Source organism: Bombina bombina, chromosome 1 (genome assembly GCF_027579735.1).
Source record: "Bombina bombina isolate aBomBom1 chromosome 1, aBomBom1.pri, whole genome shotgun sequence".
NCBI classification, from domain to species: domain Eukaryota; kingdom Metazoa; phylum Chordata; class Amphibia; order Anura; family Bombinatoridae; genus Bombina; species Bombina bombina.
In genome coordinates, this window is record NC_069499.1 from 418526050 (window position 1) to 418548602 (window position 22553).

At 40.7% G+C, this 22553-nt stretch overlaps 1 protein-coding gene across 2 annotated transcripts in view; it reads right to left on the reverse strand.

The window, feature by feature from the left end:
- LY75 (lymphocyte antigen 75) overlaps nt 1–22553 on the reverse strand; it is a 1208875-nt gene that overhangs the window by 648894 nt on the left and 537428 nt on the right. Inside the window, exon 9 of one of the 2 annotated variants that reach the window (XM_053698347.1) lies at nt 21382–21492. The exons of the other annotated variant lie outside the window; for it this stretch is intronic. Within the exon in view, the coding sequence (XP_053554322.1) occupies nt 21382–21492 (111 nt within the window). The remainder of the gene's footprint in view (nt 1–21381; nt 21493–22553) is intronic. 2 annotated transcript variants of the gene reach the window in all.

A 22553-nucleotide genomic window follows, 5' to 3' on the forward strand; every position in this document is an offset into this window, starting at 1 on the left:
CAAGTCGCAGCCTTACAAATTTGTTCAACAGAAGCATCATTTTTAAAAGCCCATGTGGAAGCTACCGCTCTAGTAGAATGAGCTGTAATCCTTTCAGGAGGCTGCTGTCCAGCAGTCTCATAAGATAAACGGATGATGCTTTTCAGCCAAAAGGAAAGAGAAGTCGCCGTAGCCTTTTGACCCCTACGCTTTCCAGAATAGACAACAAAGAAGATGTTTGACGAAAATCTTTGGTTGCCTGCAAATAAAATTTCAAAGCACGAACCACATCCAAGTTGTGCAACAGACGTTCCTTCTTACAAGAAGGATTAGGATACAGAGAAGGAACAACAATTTCTTGATTGATATTCCTGTTAGTAACAACCTTAGGTAGGAACCCAGGCTTGGTACGCAAAACCACCTTATCAGCATGGAACACAAGATAAGGAGAGTCACATTGTAATGCAGATAGTTCAGAAACTCTTCTCTTTACTCTTCCTGCTTAGAGCCAGCAAAGAGAATGACTGGGGGGTGGAGTTAAGGGGGGAGCTATATAGACAGCTCTGCTGTGGTGCTCTCTTTGCTACTTCCTGTCAGGAAGGACAATATCCCACAAGTTAGGATGAATCCGTGGACTCGGTACATCATGCAAAAGAAAGGAATTTTAATAAGGCTCAAGTAGATTGTTTGTTACAACTACTAGAAATGGTCCTTTATTGTAACTATTTCCTCTTTGAGGATAACTATTATTTACAAATTCAAGGTACAGCCGTGGGTTCCAACGTCGCCCCAAATGATGCCAATATTTTTATGAATATGTTCGAAGAAAGATTTGTCTTTTCTAACAAATGGTTTATTCAGTGTGGCACCAGTTGGTGGCGCTACATTGACGATATCTTCAGCATTTAACTGGGCGACGTTGGGTCCCTTATAGCTTTTTTTGATGATTTGAACGCAGCCACTATTGATATTAAGTTTAAGTTGACATGGAGTGAGGATTCTGTTGAATTTCTGGACACAAAAGTTATTAAATCAGGATGTACTCTTAAAACCGACCTATTTAGAAAAAGTACAGATCGTAAGTCTCCTTTGTTATAACAGTGTCCATTCACCAGCCTTAATTAACTCTCTACCACGCAGTCAATTATTAAGAGTTAGATGCATAGTATCAGACGAAAGAGTGGTAGAGAATAGACTACAGGACATGGGAGATAGATTCTTGGAGCAAGGCTATCCATCATCTTTAATCAACAAGTAGATAGCATCAGTTCTATGTATTCCAAGAGAAGGGTTATTGAAACCTAAAATGAAGATAAAAATGATGGTAATGCTCGTTTAGCCTTTGTCTCCGAGTATAACTCCCTTAGTCCTATGATCCAAACAATTGTTAAGAAACATTGGAATGTTTTAACACAATGTAACCCAGATATTCTTGAATTCCAGAATTTGCCCATGCCAGCCTACAAACGAGGTAGAAATCTTCATGACCATCTAATTAAAGCTGATATAGGCCCCAGTAAAGGTAAAATTCAGAGATATATTTCTACCTCCAATAAAGGTTGTTTTTCATGCTTAAATTGCTCTTGTTGCAGCAATTTAATTAAAGTCTCAGTATTTTACCACCCTAGTAATGGGAAGACGTACCAAATTAAAGGGTACTATACATGTAATACCAAATACGTAATTTATTTAATTAAGTGCCCATGTGGGTGAAGTTATGTGGGTGAAACCACTAGGTGTATAAGTGATAGGATAATAGAGCATAAAAGTTCTATACAAACTAAAATGTTTAACAGCTCCTGTTGCCTTTCATTTCTTGCAAGAAAAATCATGCCATTAACCAACAATTGATCATATACCTAAATTACGTAGGGGGGGGGGAGATAGAGAGCTTATACTCAAACAAAGGGAAGCATTTTGGATTCATGAGATGGGTACATTACAATCAGTAGGTATGAATAGGGACTGGGACTTATCTGTCTTTTTATAAAGTGATAGTATTAGAACAGTTCGATATTTATTATGTATTATTGAACATTGTAATTGGAAATTCAAGTTGTTACTTTTTATACTTGGTTTCAGTACAGGACCTATATCCTTGGAGTTAAAATAATGACAATATTGCAATACAGTTAATTGTAAATTGATGATATTTGATTCATTTTTGTAAATCTGTAATTTTTGTAAACTTTGTAATCATTTCAAACTTACCTTTTTGAATATGTGTATATATATATATATATATATATATATATATATATATACACACATATATACACACACACATCAGATGTTTTGCCTTTAGGTTAAGAATTAATTTGTCTTTTGTATCTAATTATTTTAAGGGTTAAATTATCTAAGTGGTTCTAGCGCCATCTAGTGGTGCTTAACTATAAATTAAGAGTATGTTCAGATTATATGTTAGCATGACTAAGGGATGTTTCCAGAAATGTTGCTGTCTGTAACCCTGTGGTTTTAAATTATTAAAGTGCTTTATGCTGTCACACCTTCTGTTGTTTGGAATATTCACTTTTTGTAGTTTTGAAAAGTTGCCCACTGTGACGTGCAAGCATACTTGTGTGCTAGACTTATCTCTTGCTGGCTCACTGAGAGGCTGACAGGACTACTTAAAACTCCAGTCCCATTGCAGAGTACTACCCTCCATAAGAGACTACTCCAAATTTTCCGACACATCTCTGTCAACCTCCTGTGACGAAAGGCAAATAATGACTGGGGGATGAGGGAGTGGGGGAGACTTTGGATGGGGTGTCTTTGCCTCCTCCTGGTGGCCAGATTCTTAATTCCCACAAAAAATGAATGAAGCAGTGGACTCTCCTCCCATTAAGATGGAAAATATAATTTATGTAAGAACTTACCTGATAAATTCATTTCTTTCATATTAGCAAGAGTCCATGAGCTAGTGACGTATGGGATATACATTCCTACCAGGAGGGGCAAAGTTTCCCAAACCTCAAAATGCCTACAAATACACCCCTCACCACACCCACAAATCAGTTTAACGAATAGCCAAGAAGTGGGGTGATAAGAAAAAAGTGCGAAAGCATATAAAATAAGGAATTGGAATAATTGTGCTTTATACAAAAAAATCATAACCACCACAAAAAAAGGGCGGGCCTCATGGACTCTTGCAAATATGAAAGAAATGAATTTATCAGGTAAGTTCTTACATAAATTATGTTTTCTATCATGTAATTAGCAAGAGTCCATGAGCTAGTGACGTATGGGATAATGACTACCCAAGATGTGGATCTTTCCACGCAAGAGTCACTAGAGAGGGAGGGATAAAAACAGAATTTATGCTTACCTGATAAATTACTTTCTCCAACGGTGTGTCCGGTCCACGGCGTCATCCTTACTTGTGGGATATTCTCTTCCCCAACAGGAAATGGCAAAGAGTCCCAGCAAAGCTGGTCACATGACCCCTCCTAGGCTCCGCCCAACCCAGTCATTCGACCGACGGACAGGAGGAAATATATATAGGAGAAACCATATGATACCGTGGTGACTGTAGTTAGAGAAAATAATTCATCAGACCTGATTAAAAAACCAGGGCGGGCCGTGGACCGGACACACCTTTGGAGAAAGTAATTTATCAGGTAAGCATAAATTCTGTTTTCTCCAACATTGGTGTGTCCGGTCCACGGCGTCATCCTTACTTGTGGGAACCAATACCAAAGCTTTAGGACACGGATGAAGGGAGGGCGCAAATCAGGTCACCTAAATGGAAGGCACCACGGCTTGCAAAACCTTTCTCCCAAAAATAGCCTCCGAAGAAGCAAAAGTATCAAATTTGTAAAATTTGGCAAAAGTGTGCAGTGAAGACCAAGTCGCTGCCTTACATATCTGGTCAACAGAAGCCTCGTTCTTGAATGCCCATGTGGAAGCCACAGCCCTAGTGGAGTGAGCTGTGATTCTTTCAGGAGGCTGCCGTCCGGCAGTCTCATAAGCCAATCGGATAATGCTTTTAAGCCAAAAGGAAAGAGAGGTAGAAGTCGCTTTTTGACCTCTCCTTTTACCAGAATAAACAACAAACAAGGAAGATGTTTGTCTGAAATCTTTAGTAGCCTCTAAATAGAATTTTAGAGCACGGACTACATCCAAATTGTGTAACAAACGTTCCTTCTTTGAAACTGGATTCGGACACAAAGAAGGTACAACTATCTCCTGGTTAATATTTTTGTTAGAAACAACTTTAGGAAGAAAACCAGGCTTAGTACGCAAAACCACCTTATCTGCATGGAACACCAGATAAGGAGGAGAACACTGCAGAGCAGATAACTCTGAAACTCTTCTAGCAGAAGAGATTGCAACCAAAAACAAAACTTTCCAAGATAGTAACTTAATATCTACGGAATGTAAGGGTTCAAACGGAACCCCTTGAAGAACTGAAAGAACTAGATTTAAACTCCAGGGAGGAGTCAAAGGTCTGTAAACAGCCTTGATCCTAACCAGAGCCTGAACAAATGCTTGAACATCTGGCATAGCTGCCAGTCGTTTGTGTAGTAAGACAGATAAAGCAGAAATCTGTCCCTTTAGAGAACTTGCAGATAATCCTTTCTCCAAACCTTCTTGTAGAAAGGATAGAATCTTAGGAATCTTTATCTTGTTCCATGGCAATCCTTTGGATTCACACCAACAGATATATTTTTTCCATATTTTATGGTAAATTTTTCTAGTTACAGGCTTTCTAGCCTGAATCAGAGTATCTATTACAAAATCTGAAAACCCACGCTTTGATAAAATCAAGCGTTCAATCTCCAAGCCGTCAGCTGGAGGGAAACCAGATTCGGATGTTCGAATGGACCTTGAACAAGAAGGTCCTGTCTCAAAGGTAGCTTCCATGGTGGAGCCGATGACATATTCACCAGGTCTGCATACCAAGTCCTGCGTGGCCACGCAGGAGCTATCAAAATCACCGAAGCCCTCTCCTGATTGATCCTGGCTACCAGCCTGGGAATGAGAGGAAACGGTGGGAATACATAAGCTAGGTTGAAGGTCCAAGGTGCTACTACTGCATCTACTAGAGTCGCCTTGGGATCCCTGGATCTGGACCCGTAGCAAGGAACCTTGAAGTTCTGACGAGACGCCATCAGATCCATGTCTGGAATGCCCCATAATTGAGTTATTTGGGCAAAGATTTCCGGATGGAGTTCCCACTCCCCCGGATGGAATGTCTGACGACTCAGAAAATCCGCTTCCCAATTTTCCACTCCTGGGATGTGGATCGCAGACAAGTGGCAGGAGTGATCCTCCGCCCATTGAATTATTTTGGTCACTTCTTCCATCGCCAGGGAACTCCTTGTTCCCCCCTGATGATTGATATATGCAACAGTTGTCATGTTGTCTGATTGAAACCTTATGAATTTGGCCTTTGCTAGTTGAGGCCAAGCTTTGAGAGCATTGAATATCGCTCTCAGTTCCAGAATGTTTATCGGGAGAAGAGATTCTTCCCGAGACCATAGACCCTGAGCTTTCAGGGGTTCCCAGACCGCGCCCCAGCCCACCAGGCTGGCGTCGGTCGTGACAATGACCCACTCTGGTCTGCGGAAGCTCATTCCCTGTGACAGATTGTCCAGGGTCAGCCACCAACGGAGTGAATCTCTGGTCTTTTGATCTACTAGAATCGTCGGAGACAAGTCTGTATAATGCCCATTCCACTGTCTGAGCATGCACAGTTGTAATGGTCTTAGATGAATTCGTGCAAAAGGAACTATGTCCATTGTTGCAACCATCAATCCTATTACTTCCATGCACTGCGCTATGGAAGGACGAAGAACAGAATGAAGTACTTGACAAGAGCTTAGAATTTTTGATTTTCTGACCTCTGTCAGAAAAATCCTCATTTCTAAGGAATCTATTATTGTTCCCAAGAAGGGAACTCTTGTTGACGGGGACAGAGAACTTTTTTCTTTGTTCACCTTCCATCCGTGAGATCTGAGAAAGGCTAGGACGATGTCCGTATGAGCCTTTGCTTTTGACAGAGACGACGCTTGAATCAGGATGTCGTCCAAGTAAGGTACTACTGCAATGCCCCTTGGTCTTAGAACCGCTAGAAGGGACCCTAGTACCTTTGTGAAAATCCTTGGAGCAGTGGCTAATCCGAATGGAAGTGCCACAAACTGGTAATGCTTGTCCAGAAAAGCGAACCTTAGGAACTGATGATGTTCCTTGTGGATAGGAATATGTAGGTACGCATCCTTTAAATCCACGGTAGTCATAAATTGATTTTCCTGGATAGTAGGTAGGATCGTTCGAATAGTTTCCATTTTGAACGATGGTACCCTGAGAAATTTGTTTAGGATCTTGAGATCCAAAATTGGTCTGAATGTTCCCTCTTTTTTGGGAACTATGAACAGGTTGGAATAAAAACCCATCCCTTGTTCTCTTATTGGAACTGGATGAATCACTCCCATCTTTAACAGGTCTTCTACACAATGTAAGAATGCCTGTCTTTTTATTTGGTTTGAAGATAATGGAGACCTGTGGAACCTTCCCCTTGGGGGTAGTTCCTTGAATTCCAGGAGATAACCTTGAGAAACTATTTCTAGCGCCCAAGGATCCTGAACATCTCTTGCCCAAGCCTGAGCAAAGAGAGAAAGTCTGCCCCCCACCAGATCGGTCCCGGATCGGGGGCTATCCCTTCATGCTGTTTTGGTAGCAGTGGTAGGCTTCTTGGCCTGCTTACCCTTGTTCCAGCCTTGCATTGGTTTCCAGGCTGGTTTGGGTTGTGAAGTATTACCCTCTTGCTTAGAGGATGTAGAATTAGAGGCTGGTCCATTTCTGCAAAAGGGACGAAAATTAGGCTTATTTTTAGCCTTAAAAGACCTATCCTGTGGGAGGGCGTGGCCCTTTCCCCCAGTGATGTCTGAAATAATCTCTTTCAAATCAGGTCCAAATAATGTTTTACCTTTGAAAGGAATGTTAAGCAATTTTGTCTTGGAAGACACATCCGCTGACCAAGACTTTAGCCAAAGCGCTCTGCGCGCCACGATAGCAAACCCTGAATTTTTCGCCGCTAATCTAGCTAATTGCAAAGCGGCATCTAAAATAAAAGAGTTAGCCAATTTAAGTGCTTGAACTCTGTCCATAACCTCCTCATACGAAGATTCTTTACTGAGCGATTTTTCTAGTTCCTCGAACCAGAAACACGCTGCCGTAGTGACAGGAACAATGCATGAAATTGGTTGTACAAGGTAACCTTGCTGTACAAAAATCTTTTTAAGCAAACCCTCTAATTTCTTATCCATAGGATCTTTGAAAGCACAACTATCTTCGATAGGAATAGTAGTGCGTTTGTTTAGAGTAGAAACCGCCCCCTCGACCTTGGGGACTGTCTGCCATAAATCCTTTCTGGGGTGGACTATAGGAAATAATTTCTTAAATATAGGGGGGGGAACAAAAGGTATGCCGGGCCTTTCCCACTCTTTATTTACTATGTCCGCCACCCGCTTGGGTATAGGAAAAGCGTCGGGGGGCACCGGAACCTCTAGGAACTTGTCCATCTTACATAATTTCTCTGGAATGACCAAATTGTCACAATCATCCAGAGTAGATAACACCTCCTTAAGCAGTGCGCGGAGATGTTCTAATTTAAATTTAAATGTCACAACATCAGGTTCAGCTTGATGAGAAATTTTTCCTGAATCTGAAATTTCTCCATCAGACAAAACCTCCCTCATGGCCCCTTGAGATTGGTGTGAGGGTATGTCAGAACAGTTATCATCAGCGTCCTCTTGCTCTTCAGTATTTAAAACAGAGCAATCGCGCTTTCTCTGATAAGTAGGCATTTTGGATAAAAGATTTGCTATGGAGTTATCCATTACAGCCGTTAATTGTTGCATGGTAATAAGTATTGGCGCACTAGATGTACTAGGGGCCTCCTGTGTGGGCATAACTGGTGTAAACACAGTAGGGGATGTAGTATCATGTTTACTCCCTTCACTTGAGGAATCATCTTGGGCAATATCATTATCTATGGCATTACTGTCCTTACTTTGTTTGGACACTATGGCACAATTATCACATAAATTTAAATGGGGAGACACATTGGCTTTCACACATATAGAACATAGCTTATCTGATAGTACAGACATGTTAAACAGGCTTAAACTTGTCAACAAAGCACAAAAAACGTTTTAAAATAAAACCGTTACTGTCACTTTAAATTTCAAACTGAAAACACTTTATTACTGAATATGTGAAAAAGTATGAAGGAATTGTTCAAAATTCACCAAAATTTCACCACAGTGTCTTAAAGCATTAAAAGTATTGCACACCAAATTTCAGAGCTTTAACCCTTAAATTAACGGAACCGGAGCCGTTTTACATTTAACCCCTATACAGTCCCAGCTATATGCTTTGCTGAGACCCAACCAAGCCCAGAGGGGAATACGATACCACAAGACGCCTTCTATAAGCTTTTTCAGTGATTCTTAGCTCCTGACACATGCATCTGCATGCCTTGCGCTCCAAAAACAACTGTGCATTATTGGCGCGAAAATGAGGCTCTGTCTATAACTAGAAAGGCCCCCAACTGAAAAAGGTGTCCAACACAGTGCCTGCCGTTTTCCTAAACGTTTCCCCAAGATTATAACACCAATAATTAGTTAGAATCTGTATAATATGCCTAATAAAGCAATCGTTTTAGCCCAGAAAAATGTCTACCAGTTTTTAAGCCCTTTTTGAAGCCCTTTATTCTTTTATTTTAAACTAAGAAAATGGCTTACCGGTCCCCATGAGGGGAAATGACAGCCTTCCAGCATTACATGGTCTTGTTAGAAATATGGCCAGTCATACCTTAAGCAGAAAAGTCTGCTAACTGTTTCCCCAACTGAAGTTACTTCATCTCAACAGTCCTGTGTGGAAACAGCAATCGATTTTAGTAACTGTCTGCTAAAATCATCTTCCTCTTACAAACAGAAATCTTCATCCTTTTCTGTTTCAGAGTAAATAGTACATACCAGCACTATTTTAAAATAACAAACACTTGATAGAAGAATAAAACTACATTTAAACACCAAAAAAACTCTTAACCATCTCCTTGGAGATGTTGCCTGTACAACGGCAAAGAGAATGACTGGGGTGGGCAGAGCCTAGGAGGGATCATGTGACCAGCTTTGCTGGGACTCTTTGCCATTTCCTGTTGGGGAAGAGAATATCCCACAAGTAAGGATGACGCCGTGGACCGGACACACCAATGTTGGAGAAATAAAGACAGCCAATTCCTGCTGAAAATAATCCACACCCAAAATAAAGTTTAAAGAAAAACATAAACAGAAGATTCAAACTGAAACTGCTGCCTGAAGTACTTTTCTACCAAAAACTGCTTCAGAAGAAGAAAATACATCAAAATGGTAGAATTTAGTAAAAGTATGCAAAGAGGACCAAGTTGCTGCTTTGCAAATCTGATCAACCAAAGCTTCATTCTTAAACGCCCAGGAAGTAGAAACTGACCTAGTAGAATGAGCTGTAATCCTTTGAGGCAGAGTTTTACCCGACTCGACATAGGCATGATGAATTAAAGATTTCAACCAAGATGCCAAAGAAACGGCAGAAGCTTTCTGGCCTTTTCTAGAACCGGAAAAGATAACAAATAGACTAGAAGTCTTTCGGAAAGACTTAGTAGCTTCAACATAATATTTCAAAGCTCTAACAACATCCAAAGAATGCAACGATTTCTCCTTAGAATTCTTAGGATTAGGACATAATGAGGGAACCACAATTTCTCTACTAATGTTGTTGGAATTCACAACCTTAGGTAAAAATTCAAAAGAAGTTCGCAACACCGCCTTATCCTGATGAAAAATCAGAAAAGGAGACTCACAAGAAAGAGCAGATAATTCAGAGACTCTTCTGGCAGAAGAGATCGCCAAAAGGAACAAAACTTTCCAAGAAAGTAATTTAATGTCCAATGAATGCATGGGTTCAAAAGGAGGAGCTTGAAGAGCCCCCAGAACCAAATTCAAACTCCAAGGAGGAGAAATTGACTTAATGACAGGTTTTATACGAACCAAAGCTTGTACAAAACAATGCATATCAGGAAGATTAGCAATCTTTCTGTGAAAAAGAACAGAAAGAGCAGAGATTTGTCCTTTCAAAGAACTTGCGGAAAAACCTTTATCTAAACCATCCTGAAGAAACTGTAAAATTCTCGGAATTCTAAAAGAATGCCAAGAAAAATGATGAGAAAGACACCAAGAAATATAAGTCTTCCAGACTCTATAATATATCTCTCTAGATACAGATTTACGAGCCTGTAACATAGTATTAATCACAGAGTCAGAGAAACCTCTTTGACCAAGAATCAAGCGTTCAATCTCCATACCTTTAAATTTAAGGATTTGAGATCCTGATGGAAAAAAGGACCTTGCAACAGAAGGTCTGGTCTTAGCGGAAGAGTCCACGGATGGCAAGAGGCCATCCGGACAAGATCCGCATACCAAAACCTGTGAGGCCATGCCGGAGCTACCAGCAGAACAAACGAGCATTCCTTCAGAATCTTGGAGATTACTCTTGGAAGAAGAACTAGAGGCGGAAAGATATAGGCAGGATGATACTTCCAAGGAAGTGATAATGCATCCACTGCTTCCGCCTGAGGATCCCGGGATCTGGACAGATACTTGGGAAGTTTCTTGTTTAGATGAGACGCCATCAGATCTATTTCTGGAAGCTCCCACATTTGAACAATCTGAAGAAATACCTCTGGGTGAAGAGACCATTCGCCCGGATGCAACGTTTGGCGACTGAGATAATCCGCTTCCCAATTGTCTATACCTGGGATATGAACCGCAGAGATTAGACAGGAGCTGGATTCCGCCCAAACCAGAATTCGAGATACTTCTTTCATAGCCAGAGGACTGTGAGTCCCTCCTTGATGATTGATGTATGCCACAGTTGTGACATTGTCTGTCTGAAAACAAATGAACGATTCTCTCTTCAGAAGAGGCCAAGACTGAAGAGCTCTGAAAATTGCACGGAGTTCCAAAATATTGATCGGTAATCTCACCTCCTGAGATTCCCAAACTCCTTGTGCCGTCAGAGATCCCCACACAGCTCCCCAACCTGTAAGACTTGCATCTGTTGAAATTACAGTCCAGGTCGGAAGAACAAAAGAAGCCCCCTGAATTAAACGATGGTGATCTGTCCACCACGTTAGAGAGTGTCGTACAATCGGTTTTAAAGATATTAATTGAGATATCTTTGTGTAATCCCTGCACCATTGATTCAGCATACAAAGCTGAAGAGGTCGCATGTGAAAACGAGCAAAGGGGATCGCGTCCGATGCAGCAGTCATAAGACCTAGAATTTCCATGCATAAGGCTACCGAAGGGAATGAATGTGACTGAAGGTTTCGACAAGCTGAAATCAATTTTAGACGTCTCTTGTCTGTCAAAGACAGAGTCATGGACACTGAATCTATCTGGAAACCCAAAAAGGTTACCCTTGTCTGAGGAGTCAATGAACTTTTTAGTGAATTGATCCTCCAACCATGATCTTGAAGAAACAACACAAGTCGATTCGTATGAGATTCTGCTAAATGTAAAGACTGAGCAAGTACCAAGACATCGTCCAAATAAGGAAATACCACAATACCCTGTTCTCTGATTACAGACAGAAGGGCACCGAGAACCTTTGTAAAAATTCTTGGAGCTGTAGCTAGGCCAAACGGCAGAGCCACAAACTGGTAATGCTTGTCCAGAAAAGAGAATCTCAGTAACTGATAATGATCTGGATGAATCGGAATATGCAGATATGCATCCTGTAAATCTATTGTGGACATATAATGCCCTTGTTGAACAAAAGGCAAGATAGTCCTTACAGCTACCATTTTGAACGTTGGTATCCTTACATAACGATTCAATATTTTTAGATCCAGAACTGGTCTGAAGGAATTCTCCTTCTTTGGTACAATGAAGAGATTCGAATAAAACCCCTGTTCCAGAACTGGAACTGGCATAATTACTCCAGCCAACTCTAGATCTGAAACACATTTCAGAAATGCTTGAGCTTTCACTGGATTTACTGGGACACGGGAAAGAAAAAATCTCTTTGCAGGAGGTCTTATCTTGAAACCAATTCTGTACCCTTCTGAAACAATGTTCTGAATCCAAAGATTGTGAACAGAATTGATCCAAATTTCTTTGAAAAAACGTAACCTGCCCCCTACCAGCTGAGCTGGAATGAGGGCCGCACCTTCATGTGGACTTAGAAGCTGGCTTTGCTTTTCTAGAAGGTTTGGATTTATTCCAGACTGGAGATGGTTTCCAAACTGAAACTGCTCCTGAGGATGAAGGATCAGGCTTTTGTTCTTTGTTGAAACGAAAGGAACGAAAACGATTATTAGCCCTGTTTTTACCCTTAGATTTTTTATCCTGTGGTAAAAAAGTTCCTTTCCCACCAGTAACAGTTGAGATAATAGAATCCAACTGAGAACCAAATAATTTGTTACCCTGGAAAGAAATGGAAAGTAGAGTCGATTTAGAAGACATATCAGCATTCCAAGTTTTAAGCCATAAAGCTCTTCTAGCTAAAATAGCTAGAGACATAAACCTGACATCAACTCTGATAATATCAAAAATGGCATCACAGATAAAATTATTAGCATGTTGAAGAAGAAGAATAATATTATGAGAATCATGATCTGTTACTTGTTGCGCTAAAGTTTCCAACCAAAAAGTTGAAGCTGCAGCAACATCAGCCAATGATATAGCAGGTCTAAGAAGATTACCTGAACACAGATAAGCTTTTCTTAGAAAGGATTCAATTTTCCTATCTAAAGGATCCTTAAAGGAAGTACCATCTGACGTAGGAATAGTAGTACGTTTAGCAAGGGTAGAAATAGCCCCATCAACTTTAGGGATTTTGTCCCAAAATTCTAATCTGTCAGACGGCACAGGATATAATTGCTTAAAACGTTTAGAAGGAGTAAATGAATTACCCAAATTATTCCATTCTCTGGAAATTACTTCAGAAATAGCACCAGGAACAGGAAAAACTTCTGGAATAACCACAGGAGATTTAAAGACCTTATCTAAACGTTTAGATTTAGTATCAAGAGGACCAGAATCCTCAATTTCTAAAGCAATTAGTACTTCTTTAAGTAAAGAACGAATAAATTCCATTTTAAATAAATATGAAGATTTATCAGCATCAATCTCTGAGACAGAATCCTCTGAACCAGAAGAGTCATTAGAATCAGAATGATGATGTTCATTTAAAAATTCATCTGTATAAAGAGAAGTTTTAAAAGATTTTTTATGTTTACTAGAAGGAGGAATAAAAGACATAGCCTTCTTGATGGATTCAGAAACAAAATCTCTTATGTTATCAGGAACATTCTGAACATTAGATGTTGATGGAACTGCAACAGGTAATGGTACATTACTAAAGGAAATATTATCTGCATTAACAAGTTTGTCATGACAATTAATACAAACAACAGCTGGAGGAACAGCTACCAAAAGTTTACAGCAGATACACTTAGCTTTGGTAGTTCCAGCACCAGACAGCGATTTTCCTGAAGTATCTTCTGACTCAGATGCAACGTGAGACATCTTGCAATATGTAAAAGAAAAAACAACATATAAAGCAAAATTGATCAAATTCCTTAAATGACAGTTTCAGGAATGGGAAAAAATGCCAAGGAACAAGCTTCTAGCAACCAGAAGCAAAGAAAAATGAGACTTAAATAATGTGGTGACAAAAGCGACGCCCATATTTTTTTAGCGCCAAATAAGACGCCCACATTATTTGGTGCCTAAATGCTTTGGCGCCAAAAATGACGCCACTTCCGGAACACCGACATTTTTTGGGGCAAAAGAACGTCAAAAAATGACGCAACTTCCGGCGACACGTATGACGCCGGAAACAGAAAAGATTTTTTGCGCCAAAGAAGTCCGCGCCAAGAATGACGCAATAAAATGAAGCATTTTCAGCCCCCCCGAGCCTAACAGCCCACAGGAAATTTTTAAGGTAAGAAAAATAATTGATTCAAGTGCATTATCCCAAATATGAAACTGACTGTCTGAAAATAAGGAATGTTGAACATCCTGAGTCAAGGCAAATAAATGTTTGAATACATATATTTAGAACTTTATTAAAAAAGTGCCCAACCATAGCTTAGAGTGTCACAGAAAATAAGACTTACTTACCCCAGGACACTCATTTACATGTTTGTAGAAAGCCAAACCAGTACTGAAACGAAAATCAGCAGAGGTAATGGTATATATATAAGAGTATATCGTCGATCTGAAAAGGGAGGTAAGAGATGAATCTCTACGACCGATAACAGAGAACCTATGAAATAGACCCCGTAGAAGGAGATCACTGCATTCAAAAGAGGCAATACTCTCCTCACATCCCTCTGACATTCACTGCACGCTGAGAGGAAAACCGGGCTCCAACCTGCTGCGGAGCGCATATCAACGTAGAATCTAGCACCAACTTACTTCACCACCTCCATAAGTTTGTAAAACTGATTTGTGGGTGTGGTGAGGGGTGTATTTGTAGGCATTTTGAGGTTTGGGAAACTTTGCCCCTCCTGGTAGTAATGTATATCCCATACGTCACTAGCTCATGGACTCTTGCTAATTACATGAAAGAAAACAGAATTTATGCTTACCTGATAAATTACTTTCTCCAACGGTGTGTCCGGTCCACGGCGTCATCCTTACTTGTGGGATATTCTCTTCCCCAACAGGAAATGGCAAAGAGCCCAGCAAAGCTGGTCACATGATCCCTCCTAGGCTCCGCCTACCCCAGTCATTCGACCGACGTAAAGGAGGAAATATGCATAGGAGAAATCATATGATACCGTGGTGACTGTAGTTAGAGAAAATAATTCATCAGACCTGATTAAAAAAACCAGGGCGGGCCGTGGACCGGACACACCGTTGGAGAAAGTAATTTATCAGGTAAGCATAAATTCTGTTTTCTCCAACATAGGTGTGTCCGGTCCACGGCGTCATCCTTACTTGTGGGAACCAATACCAAAGCTTTAGGACACGGATGAAGGGAGGGAGCAAATCAGGTCACCTAAATGGAAGGCACCACGGCTTGCAAAACCTTTCTCCCAAAAATAGCCTCCGAAGAAGCAAAAGTATCAAATTTGTAAAATTTGGCAAAAGTGTGCAGTGAAGACCAAGTCGCTGCCTTACATATCTGGTCAACAGAAGCCTCGTTCTTGAAGGCCCATGTGGAAGCCACAGCCCTAGTGGAGTGAGCTGTGATTCTTTCAGGAGGCTGCCGTCCGGCAGTCTCATAAGCCAATCGGATAATGCTTTTAAGCCAAAAAGAAAGAGAGGTAGAAGTTGCTTTTTGACCTCTCCTTTTACCAGAATAAACAACAAACAAAGAAGATGTTTGTCTGAAATCTTTAGTAGCCTCTAAATAGAATTTTAGAGCACGGACTACGTCCAAATTGTGTAACAAACGTTCCTTCTTTGAAACTGGATTCGGACACAAAGAAGGTACAACTATCTCCTGGTTAATATTTTTGTTGGAAACAACTTTCGGAAGAAAACCAGGCTTAGTACGCAAAACCACCTTATCTGCATGGAACACCAGATAGGGCGGAGAACACTGCAGAGCAGATAACTCTGAAACTCTTCTAGCAGAAGAAATTGCAACCAAAAACAAAACTTTCCAAGATAATAACTAAATATCTACGGAATGTAAGGGTTCAAACGGAACCCCTTGAAGAACTGAAAGAACTAGATTTAGACTCCAGGGAGGAGTCAAAGGTCTGTAAACAGGCTTGATTCTAACCAGAGCCTGAACAAATGCTTGAACATCTGGCACAGCTGCCAGTCTTTTGTGAAGTAAAACAGATAAAGCAGAGATCTGTCCCTTCAGAGAACTTGCAGATAATCCTTTCTCCAAACCTTCTTGTAGAAAGGATAGAATCTTAGGAATTTTTATCTTGTTCCATGGGAATCCTTTAGATTCACACCAACAGATATATTTTTTCCATATTTTATGGTAAATTTTTCTAGTTACAGGCTTTCTAGCCTGAATCATAGTATCTATTACAGAATCTGAAAACCCACGCTTTGATAAAATCAAGCGTTCAATCTCCAAGCCGTCAGTTGGAGGGAGACCAGATTCGGATGTTCGAATGGACCTTGAACAAGAAGGTCCTGTCTCAAAGGTAGCTTCCATGGTGGAGCCGATGACATATTCACCAGGTCTGCATACCAAGTCCTGCGTGGCCACGCAGGAGCTATCAAGATCACCGAAGCCCTCTCCTGATTGATCCTGGCTACCAGCCTGGGAATGAGAGGAAACGGTGGGAATACATAAGCTAGGTTGAAGGTCCAAGGTGCTACTAGTGCATCTACTAGAGTCGCCTTGGGATCCCTGGATCTGGACCCGTAGCAAGGAACCTTGAAGTTCTGACGAGACGCCATCAGATCCATGTCTGGAATGCCCCATAATTGAGTTATTTGGGCAAAGATTTCCGGATGGAGTTCCCACTCCCCCGGATGGAATGTCTGACGACTCAGAAAATCCGCTTCCCAATTTTCCACTCCTGGGATGTGGATTGCAGACAAGTGGCAGGAGTGATTCTCCGCCCATTGAATTATCTTGGTCACTTCCTCCATCGCCAGGGAACTCCTTGTTCCCCCCTGATGGTTGATATATGCAACAGTCGTCATGTTGTCTGATTGAAACCTTATGAATTTGGCCTTTGCTAGTTGAGGCCAAGCTTTGAGAGCATTGAATATCGCTCTCAGTTCCAGAATGTTTATCGGGAGAAGAGATTCTTCCCGAGACCATAGACCCTGAGCTTTCAGGGGTTCCCAGACCGCGCCCCAGCCCACCAGACTGGCGTCGGTCGTGACAATGACCCACTCTGGTCTGCGGAAGCTCATTCCCTGTGACAGGTTGTCCAGGATCAGCCACCAACGGAGTGAATCTCTGGTCTTTTGATCTACTTGAATCGTCGGAGACAAGTCTGTATAATCCCCATTCCACTGTCTGAGCATGCACAGTTGTAATGGTCTTAGATGAATTCGTGCAAAAGGAACTATGTCCATTGCTGCAACCATCAATCCTATTACTTCCATGCACTGCACTATGGAAGGACGAAGAACAGAATGAAGTACTTGACAAGAGCTTAGAATTTTTGATTTTCTGACCTCTGTCAGAAAAATCCTCATTTCTAAGGAATCTATTATTGTTCCCAAGAAGGGAACTCTTGTTGACGGGGACAGAGAACTTTTTTCTTTGTTCACTTTCCATCCGTGAGATCTGAGAAAGGCTAGGACGATGTCCGTATGAGCCTTTGCTTTTGACGGAGACGACGCTTGAATCAGGATGTCGTCCAAGTAAGGTACTACTGCAATGCCCCTTGGTCTTAGAACCGCTAGAAGGGACCCTAGTACCTTTGTGAAAATTCTCGGAGCAGTGGCTAATCCGAATGGAAGTGCCACAAACTGGTAATGCTTGTCCAGAAAAGCGAACCTTAGGAACTGATGATGTTCCTTGTGGATAGGAATATGTAGGTACGCATCCTTTAAATCCACTGTGGTCATAAATTGACCTTCCTGGATGGTGGGAAGGATCGTTCGAATGGTTTCCATTTTGAACGATGGAACCCTGAGAAATTTGTTTAGGATCTTGAGATCTAAAATTGGTCTGAATGTTCCCTCTTTTTTGGGAACTATGAACAGGTTGGAGTAAAACCCCATCCCTTGTTCTCTTATTGGAACTGGATGAATTACTCCCATCTTTAACAGGTCTTCTACACAATGTAAGAATGCCTGTCTTTTTATTTGGTTTGAAGATAATCGAGACCTGTGGAACCTTCCCCTTGGGGGTAGTTCCTTGAATTCCAGGAGATAACCTTGAGAAACTATTTCTAGTGCCCAAGGATCCTGAACATCTCTTGCCCAAGCCTGAGCAAAGAGAGAAAGTCTGCCCCCCACCAGATCCGGTCCCGGATCGGGGGCCATCCCTTCATGCTGTTTTGGTAGCAGTGGCAGGCTTCTTGGCCTGCTTACCCTTGTTCCAGCCTTGCATCGGTCTCCAGGCTGGTTTGGGTTGTGAAGTATTACCCTCTTGCTTAGAGGATGTAGAATTAGAGGCTGGTCCGTTTCTGCGAAAGGGACGAAAATTAGGCTTATTTTTAGCCTTAAAAGACCTATCCTGAGGGAGGGCGTGGCCCTTTCCCCCGGTGATGTCTGAAATAATCTCTTTCAAATCAGGACCAAACAGTGTTTTACCCTTGAAAGGGATGTTAAGCAATTTTGTCTTGGAAGACACATCCGCTGACCAAGACTTTAGCCAAAGCGCTCTGCGCGCCACGATAGCAAACCCTGAATTTTTCGCCGCTAATCTAGCTAATTGCAAAGCGGCATCTAAAATAAAAGAGTTAGCCAATTTAAGTGCTTGAACTCTGTCCATAACCTCCTCATACGAAGATTCTTTATTGAGCGACTTTTCTAGTTCTTCGAACCAGAAACACGCTGCCGTAGTGACAGGAACAATGCATGAAATTGGTTGTAGAAGGTAACCTTGCTGAACAAACATCTTTTTAAGCAAACCCTCTAATTTTTTATCCATAGGATCTTTGAAAGCACAACTATCTTCTATAGGAATAGTAGTGCGTTTGTTTAGAGTAGAAACCGCCCCCTCGACCTTGGGGACTGTCTGCCATAAGTCCTTTCTGGGGTCGACTATAGGAAATAATTTCTTAAATATAGGGGGAGGAACAAAAGGTATGCCGGGCCTTTCCCACTCCTTATTTACTATGTCCGCCACCCGCTTGGGTATAGGAAAGGCGTCGGGGGGCACCGGAACCTCTAGGAACTTGTCCATCTTACATAATTTCTCTGGAATGACCAAATTGTCACAATCATCCAGAGTAGATAATACCTCCTTAAGCAGTGCGCGGAGATGTTCTAATTTAAATTTAAATGTTACAACATCAGGTTCAGCTTGTTGAGAAATTTTTCCTGAATCTGAAATTTCTCCCTCAGACAAAACCTCCCTCCTGGCCCCTTCAGATTGGTGTGAGGGTATGTCAGAACAGTTATCATCAGCGTCCTCTTGCTCTTCAGTGTTTAAAACAGAGCAATCGCGCTTTCTCTGATAAGTAGGCATTTTGGATAAAATGTTTGCAATAGAATTATCCATTACAGCTGTTAATTGTTGCATGGTAATAAGTATTGGCGCACTAGATGTACTAGGGGCCTCTTGTGTGGGCAAAACTGGTGTAGACACAGAAGGGGATGATGCAGTATCATGCTTACTCCCCTCATTTGAGGAATCATCTTGGGCAATATCATTATCTGTGGCATCATTGTCCCTACTTTGTTTGGACACTATGGCACAATTATCACATAAATTTAAATGGGGAGAAACCTTGGTTTTCATACATATAGAACATAGCTTATCTGATGGTACAGACATGTTAAACAGGCTTAAACTTGTCAACAAAGCACAAAAAACGTTTTAAAATAAAACCGTTACTGTCACTTTAAATTTTAAACTGAACACACTTTATTACTGAATATGTGAAAAAGTATGAAGGAATTGTTCAAAATTCACCAAAATTTCACCACAGTGTCTTAAAGCCTTAAAAGTATTGCACACCAAATATAACGGAACCGGAGCCGTTTTTACATTTAACCCCTATACAGTCCCAGCTATCTGCTTTGCTGAGACCCAACCAAGCCCAGAGGGGAATACGATACCAAATGACGCCTTCTATAAGCTTTTTCAGTGGTTCTTAGCTCCTCACACATGCATCTGCATGCCTTGCTTTCCAAAAACAACTGCGCATTAGTGGCGCGAAAATGAGGCTCTGCCTATAACTAGAAAAGGCCCCCATCTGAAAAAGGTGTCCAATACAGTGCCTGCCGTTTTTTAAAACAATCCCCAAGATTATAATAACTATTAAGAGTTATAATCTGCAAAATATGCTTAGCAAAGTAATCGTTTTAGCCCAGAAAAATGTCTACCAGTTTTTTAAGCCCTTATGAAGCCCTTTATTCTTTTACTTAATCTAAGAAAATGGCTTACCGGTCCCCATAGGGGAAATGACAGCCTTCCAGCATTACATAGTCTTGTTAGAAATGTGGCCAGTCATACCTCAAGCAGAAAAGTCTGCCAACTGTTTCCCCCAACTGAAGTTACTTCATCTCAACAGTCCTGTGTGGAAACAGCAATCGATTTTAGTAACGTTTGCTAAAATCATCTTCCTCTTACAAACAGAAATCTTCATCTCTTTTCTGTTTCAGAGTAAATAGTACATACCAGCACTATTTTAAAATAACAAACACTTGATTGAAGAATAAAAACTACATTTAAACACCAAAAAACTCTTAACCATCTCCGTGGAGATGTTGCCTGTGCAACGGCAAAGAGAATGACTGGGGTAGGCGGAGCCTAGGAGGGATCATGTGACCAGCTTTGCTGGGCTCTTTGCCATTTCCTGTTGGGGAAGAGAATATCCCACAAGTAAGGATGACGCCGTGGACCGGACACACCTATGTTGGAGAAATTACATTTTCTGATACTGATGTGCTTATCTGCAGATATTGGTAACTAGCAAAAGAGGAATAACCTCTTAGAGATCGCCTGTGCCTGCTTCATGAAAAATGATTCTATAATATTTTAGGTGGCAGAATTATTACTTCACCACACCCATTGGCTATTGGCATGCGGCATTTTGCCACTTATCCTAGATGGGCATGTTTTAAAACCCTTGATTACCACCTTTCATTAGCGTCTCCAATATGTGCATAAGTATAATGATGATGCGATCTGGGAATAGTTTTAGGTAGTTTTAATATGACTGGCAATTTTTGTTGTGCGTGCTTATATGGCTCCAACATGGAGCTGCCTTCCCTTGAAATGCAGCCACCAATCAGCAGATAGAACCTAGGTTCTATGGATGAAAAACTCACTTTAAAGGGATACTAAACCCATTTTTGTTTATGGTTCAGATAGAGCGTGCAATTTTAAGCAACTTTCTAATTTACTCCTATTATCAATTTTTCTTCGTTTTCTTGGTATCTTTATTTGAAAAAGCAGGAATGTAATCTAGAAGCCGGGCTATTTTTGGTTCAGCACCTGGGCAGTGCTTGCTGATTGGTGGCTACATTTAGCTACTAATCAGCAAGTGCTACCCAGGTTCTGAACCAAAAATGGGCCGGCTCCTAATCTTACATTCCTGCTTTTCAAATAAAGATACCAAGAGAACGAAGACAATTTGATAATAGAAGTAAATTAGAAAGTTGCTTAAAATTGCATGCTCTATCTGAATCATGAAAGAAAAAACTGAGTTTAGTATCCCTTTAAACTAATACAAAGTAAAGAAAGGATCATTGGGTTCCATATTGTTATGTTAAAATAAAGATTTCAACACATTATTACCTCAACTGACAGACATCCTGTGTCATATTTTGTCTCATTAGTAATAGTTCCTTTTTTCTTGCATATATAATTGAAAGTCTCATTACAAGATCGTACATGCCATCGACCAGTCTAAGAAAAGAAAAAAGGGGTTAGTGTGTGCTAAAAAACTCCTTGAGAAAAATCAAAAGTGAAACATTGCATAAGCAAAGTATCAGAATGAGACAGTGGTAAGGTACACAAACGAAAGGGCAACAACTGCAAATGTACATCTGTAAACAATAGGTGGCACAGTTTAATGGCTTTCTATAACTAATAAATGGATGTGTGTGATTTTCTTGCAGAGAAAATATCTCTAACCAACAACAAAATCTATTGTTTAGAAATATATTTCTACTGCTTACCCACTTTCCTTGTTCTGATACAATTAGTCACAGCAGCACAACACTATCTCTTTTCATACTTCGTTAAAACAACAGATGTGCACTTTATTTTAAAATATGGGAATATACAGGTTTTGCTAAAACATGAAAGAAATCTACATATCTGTCCTAAAGGTGGCTCACCTTTCCATGGTCTGTTTTAAAATTCTGGTGCATTATATATGACAAAATATGGAAATTTAAAAATTAAAGTTTATATCTGGGTGGATTTGATTTAATCAAATTAATTTAAACCACTAGTCATTAAGACTTTATATACATCATGGTTTTCTACATAAAGGTTTCATTTTTAGAATATTAACTTTCTTTCATGTAATTGGCAAGAGTCCATTAGCTAGTGACGTATGGGATATACAATCCTACCAGGAGGGGCAAAGTTTCCCAAACCTTAAAATGCCTATAAATACACCCCTCACCACACCCACAATTCAGTTTTACAAACTTTGCCTCCTATGGAGGTGGTGAAGTTTGTGCTTAGATTCTACGTTGATATGCGTTTCTCAGCATTTTGAAGCCCGATTCCTCTCAGAGTACAGCGAATGTCAGAGGGTTGTGAAGGGAGTATCACCTATTGAATGCAATCGTTTTCCTCACGGGAGATCTATTTCATAGGTTCTCTGTTATCGGTCGTAGAGATTCATCTCCTACTTCCCTTATTCAGATCGACGATATACTCTCATATCCCGTTACCTCTACTGATAACTGTTTCAGTACTGGTTTGGCTATCTGCTATATGTGGATGGGTGTCTT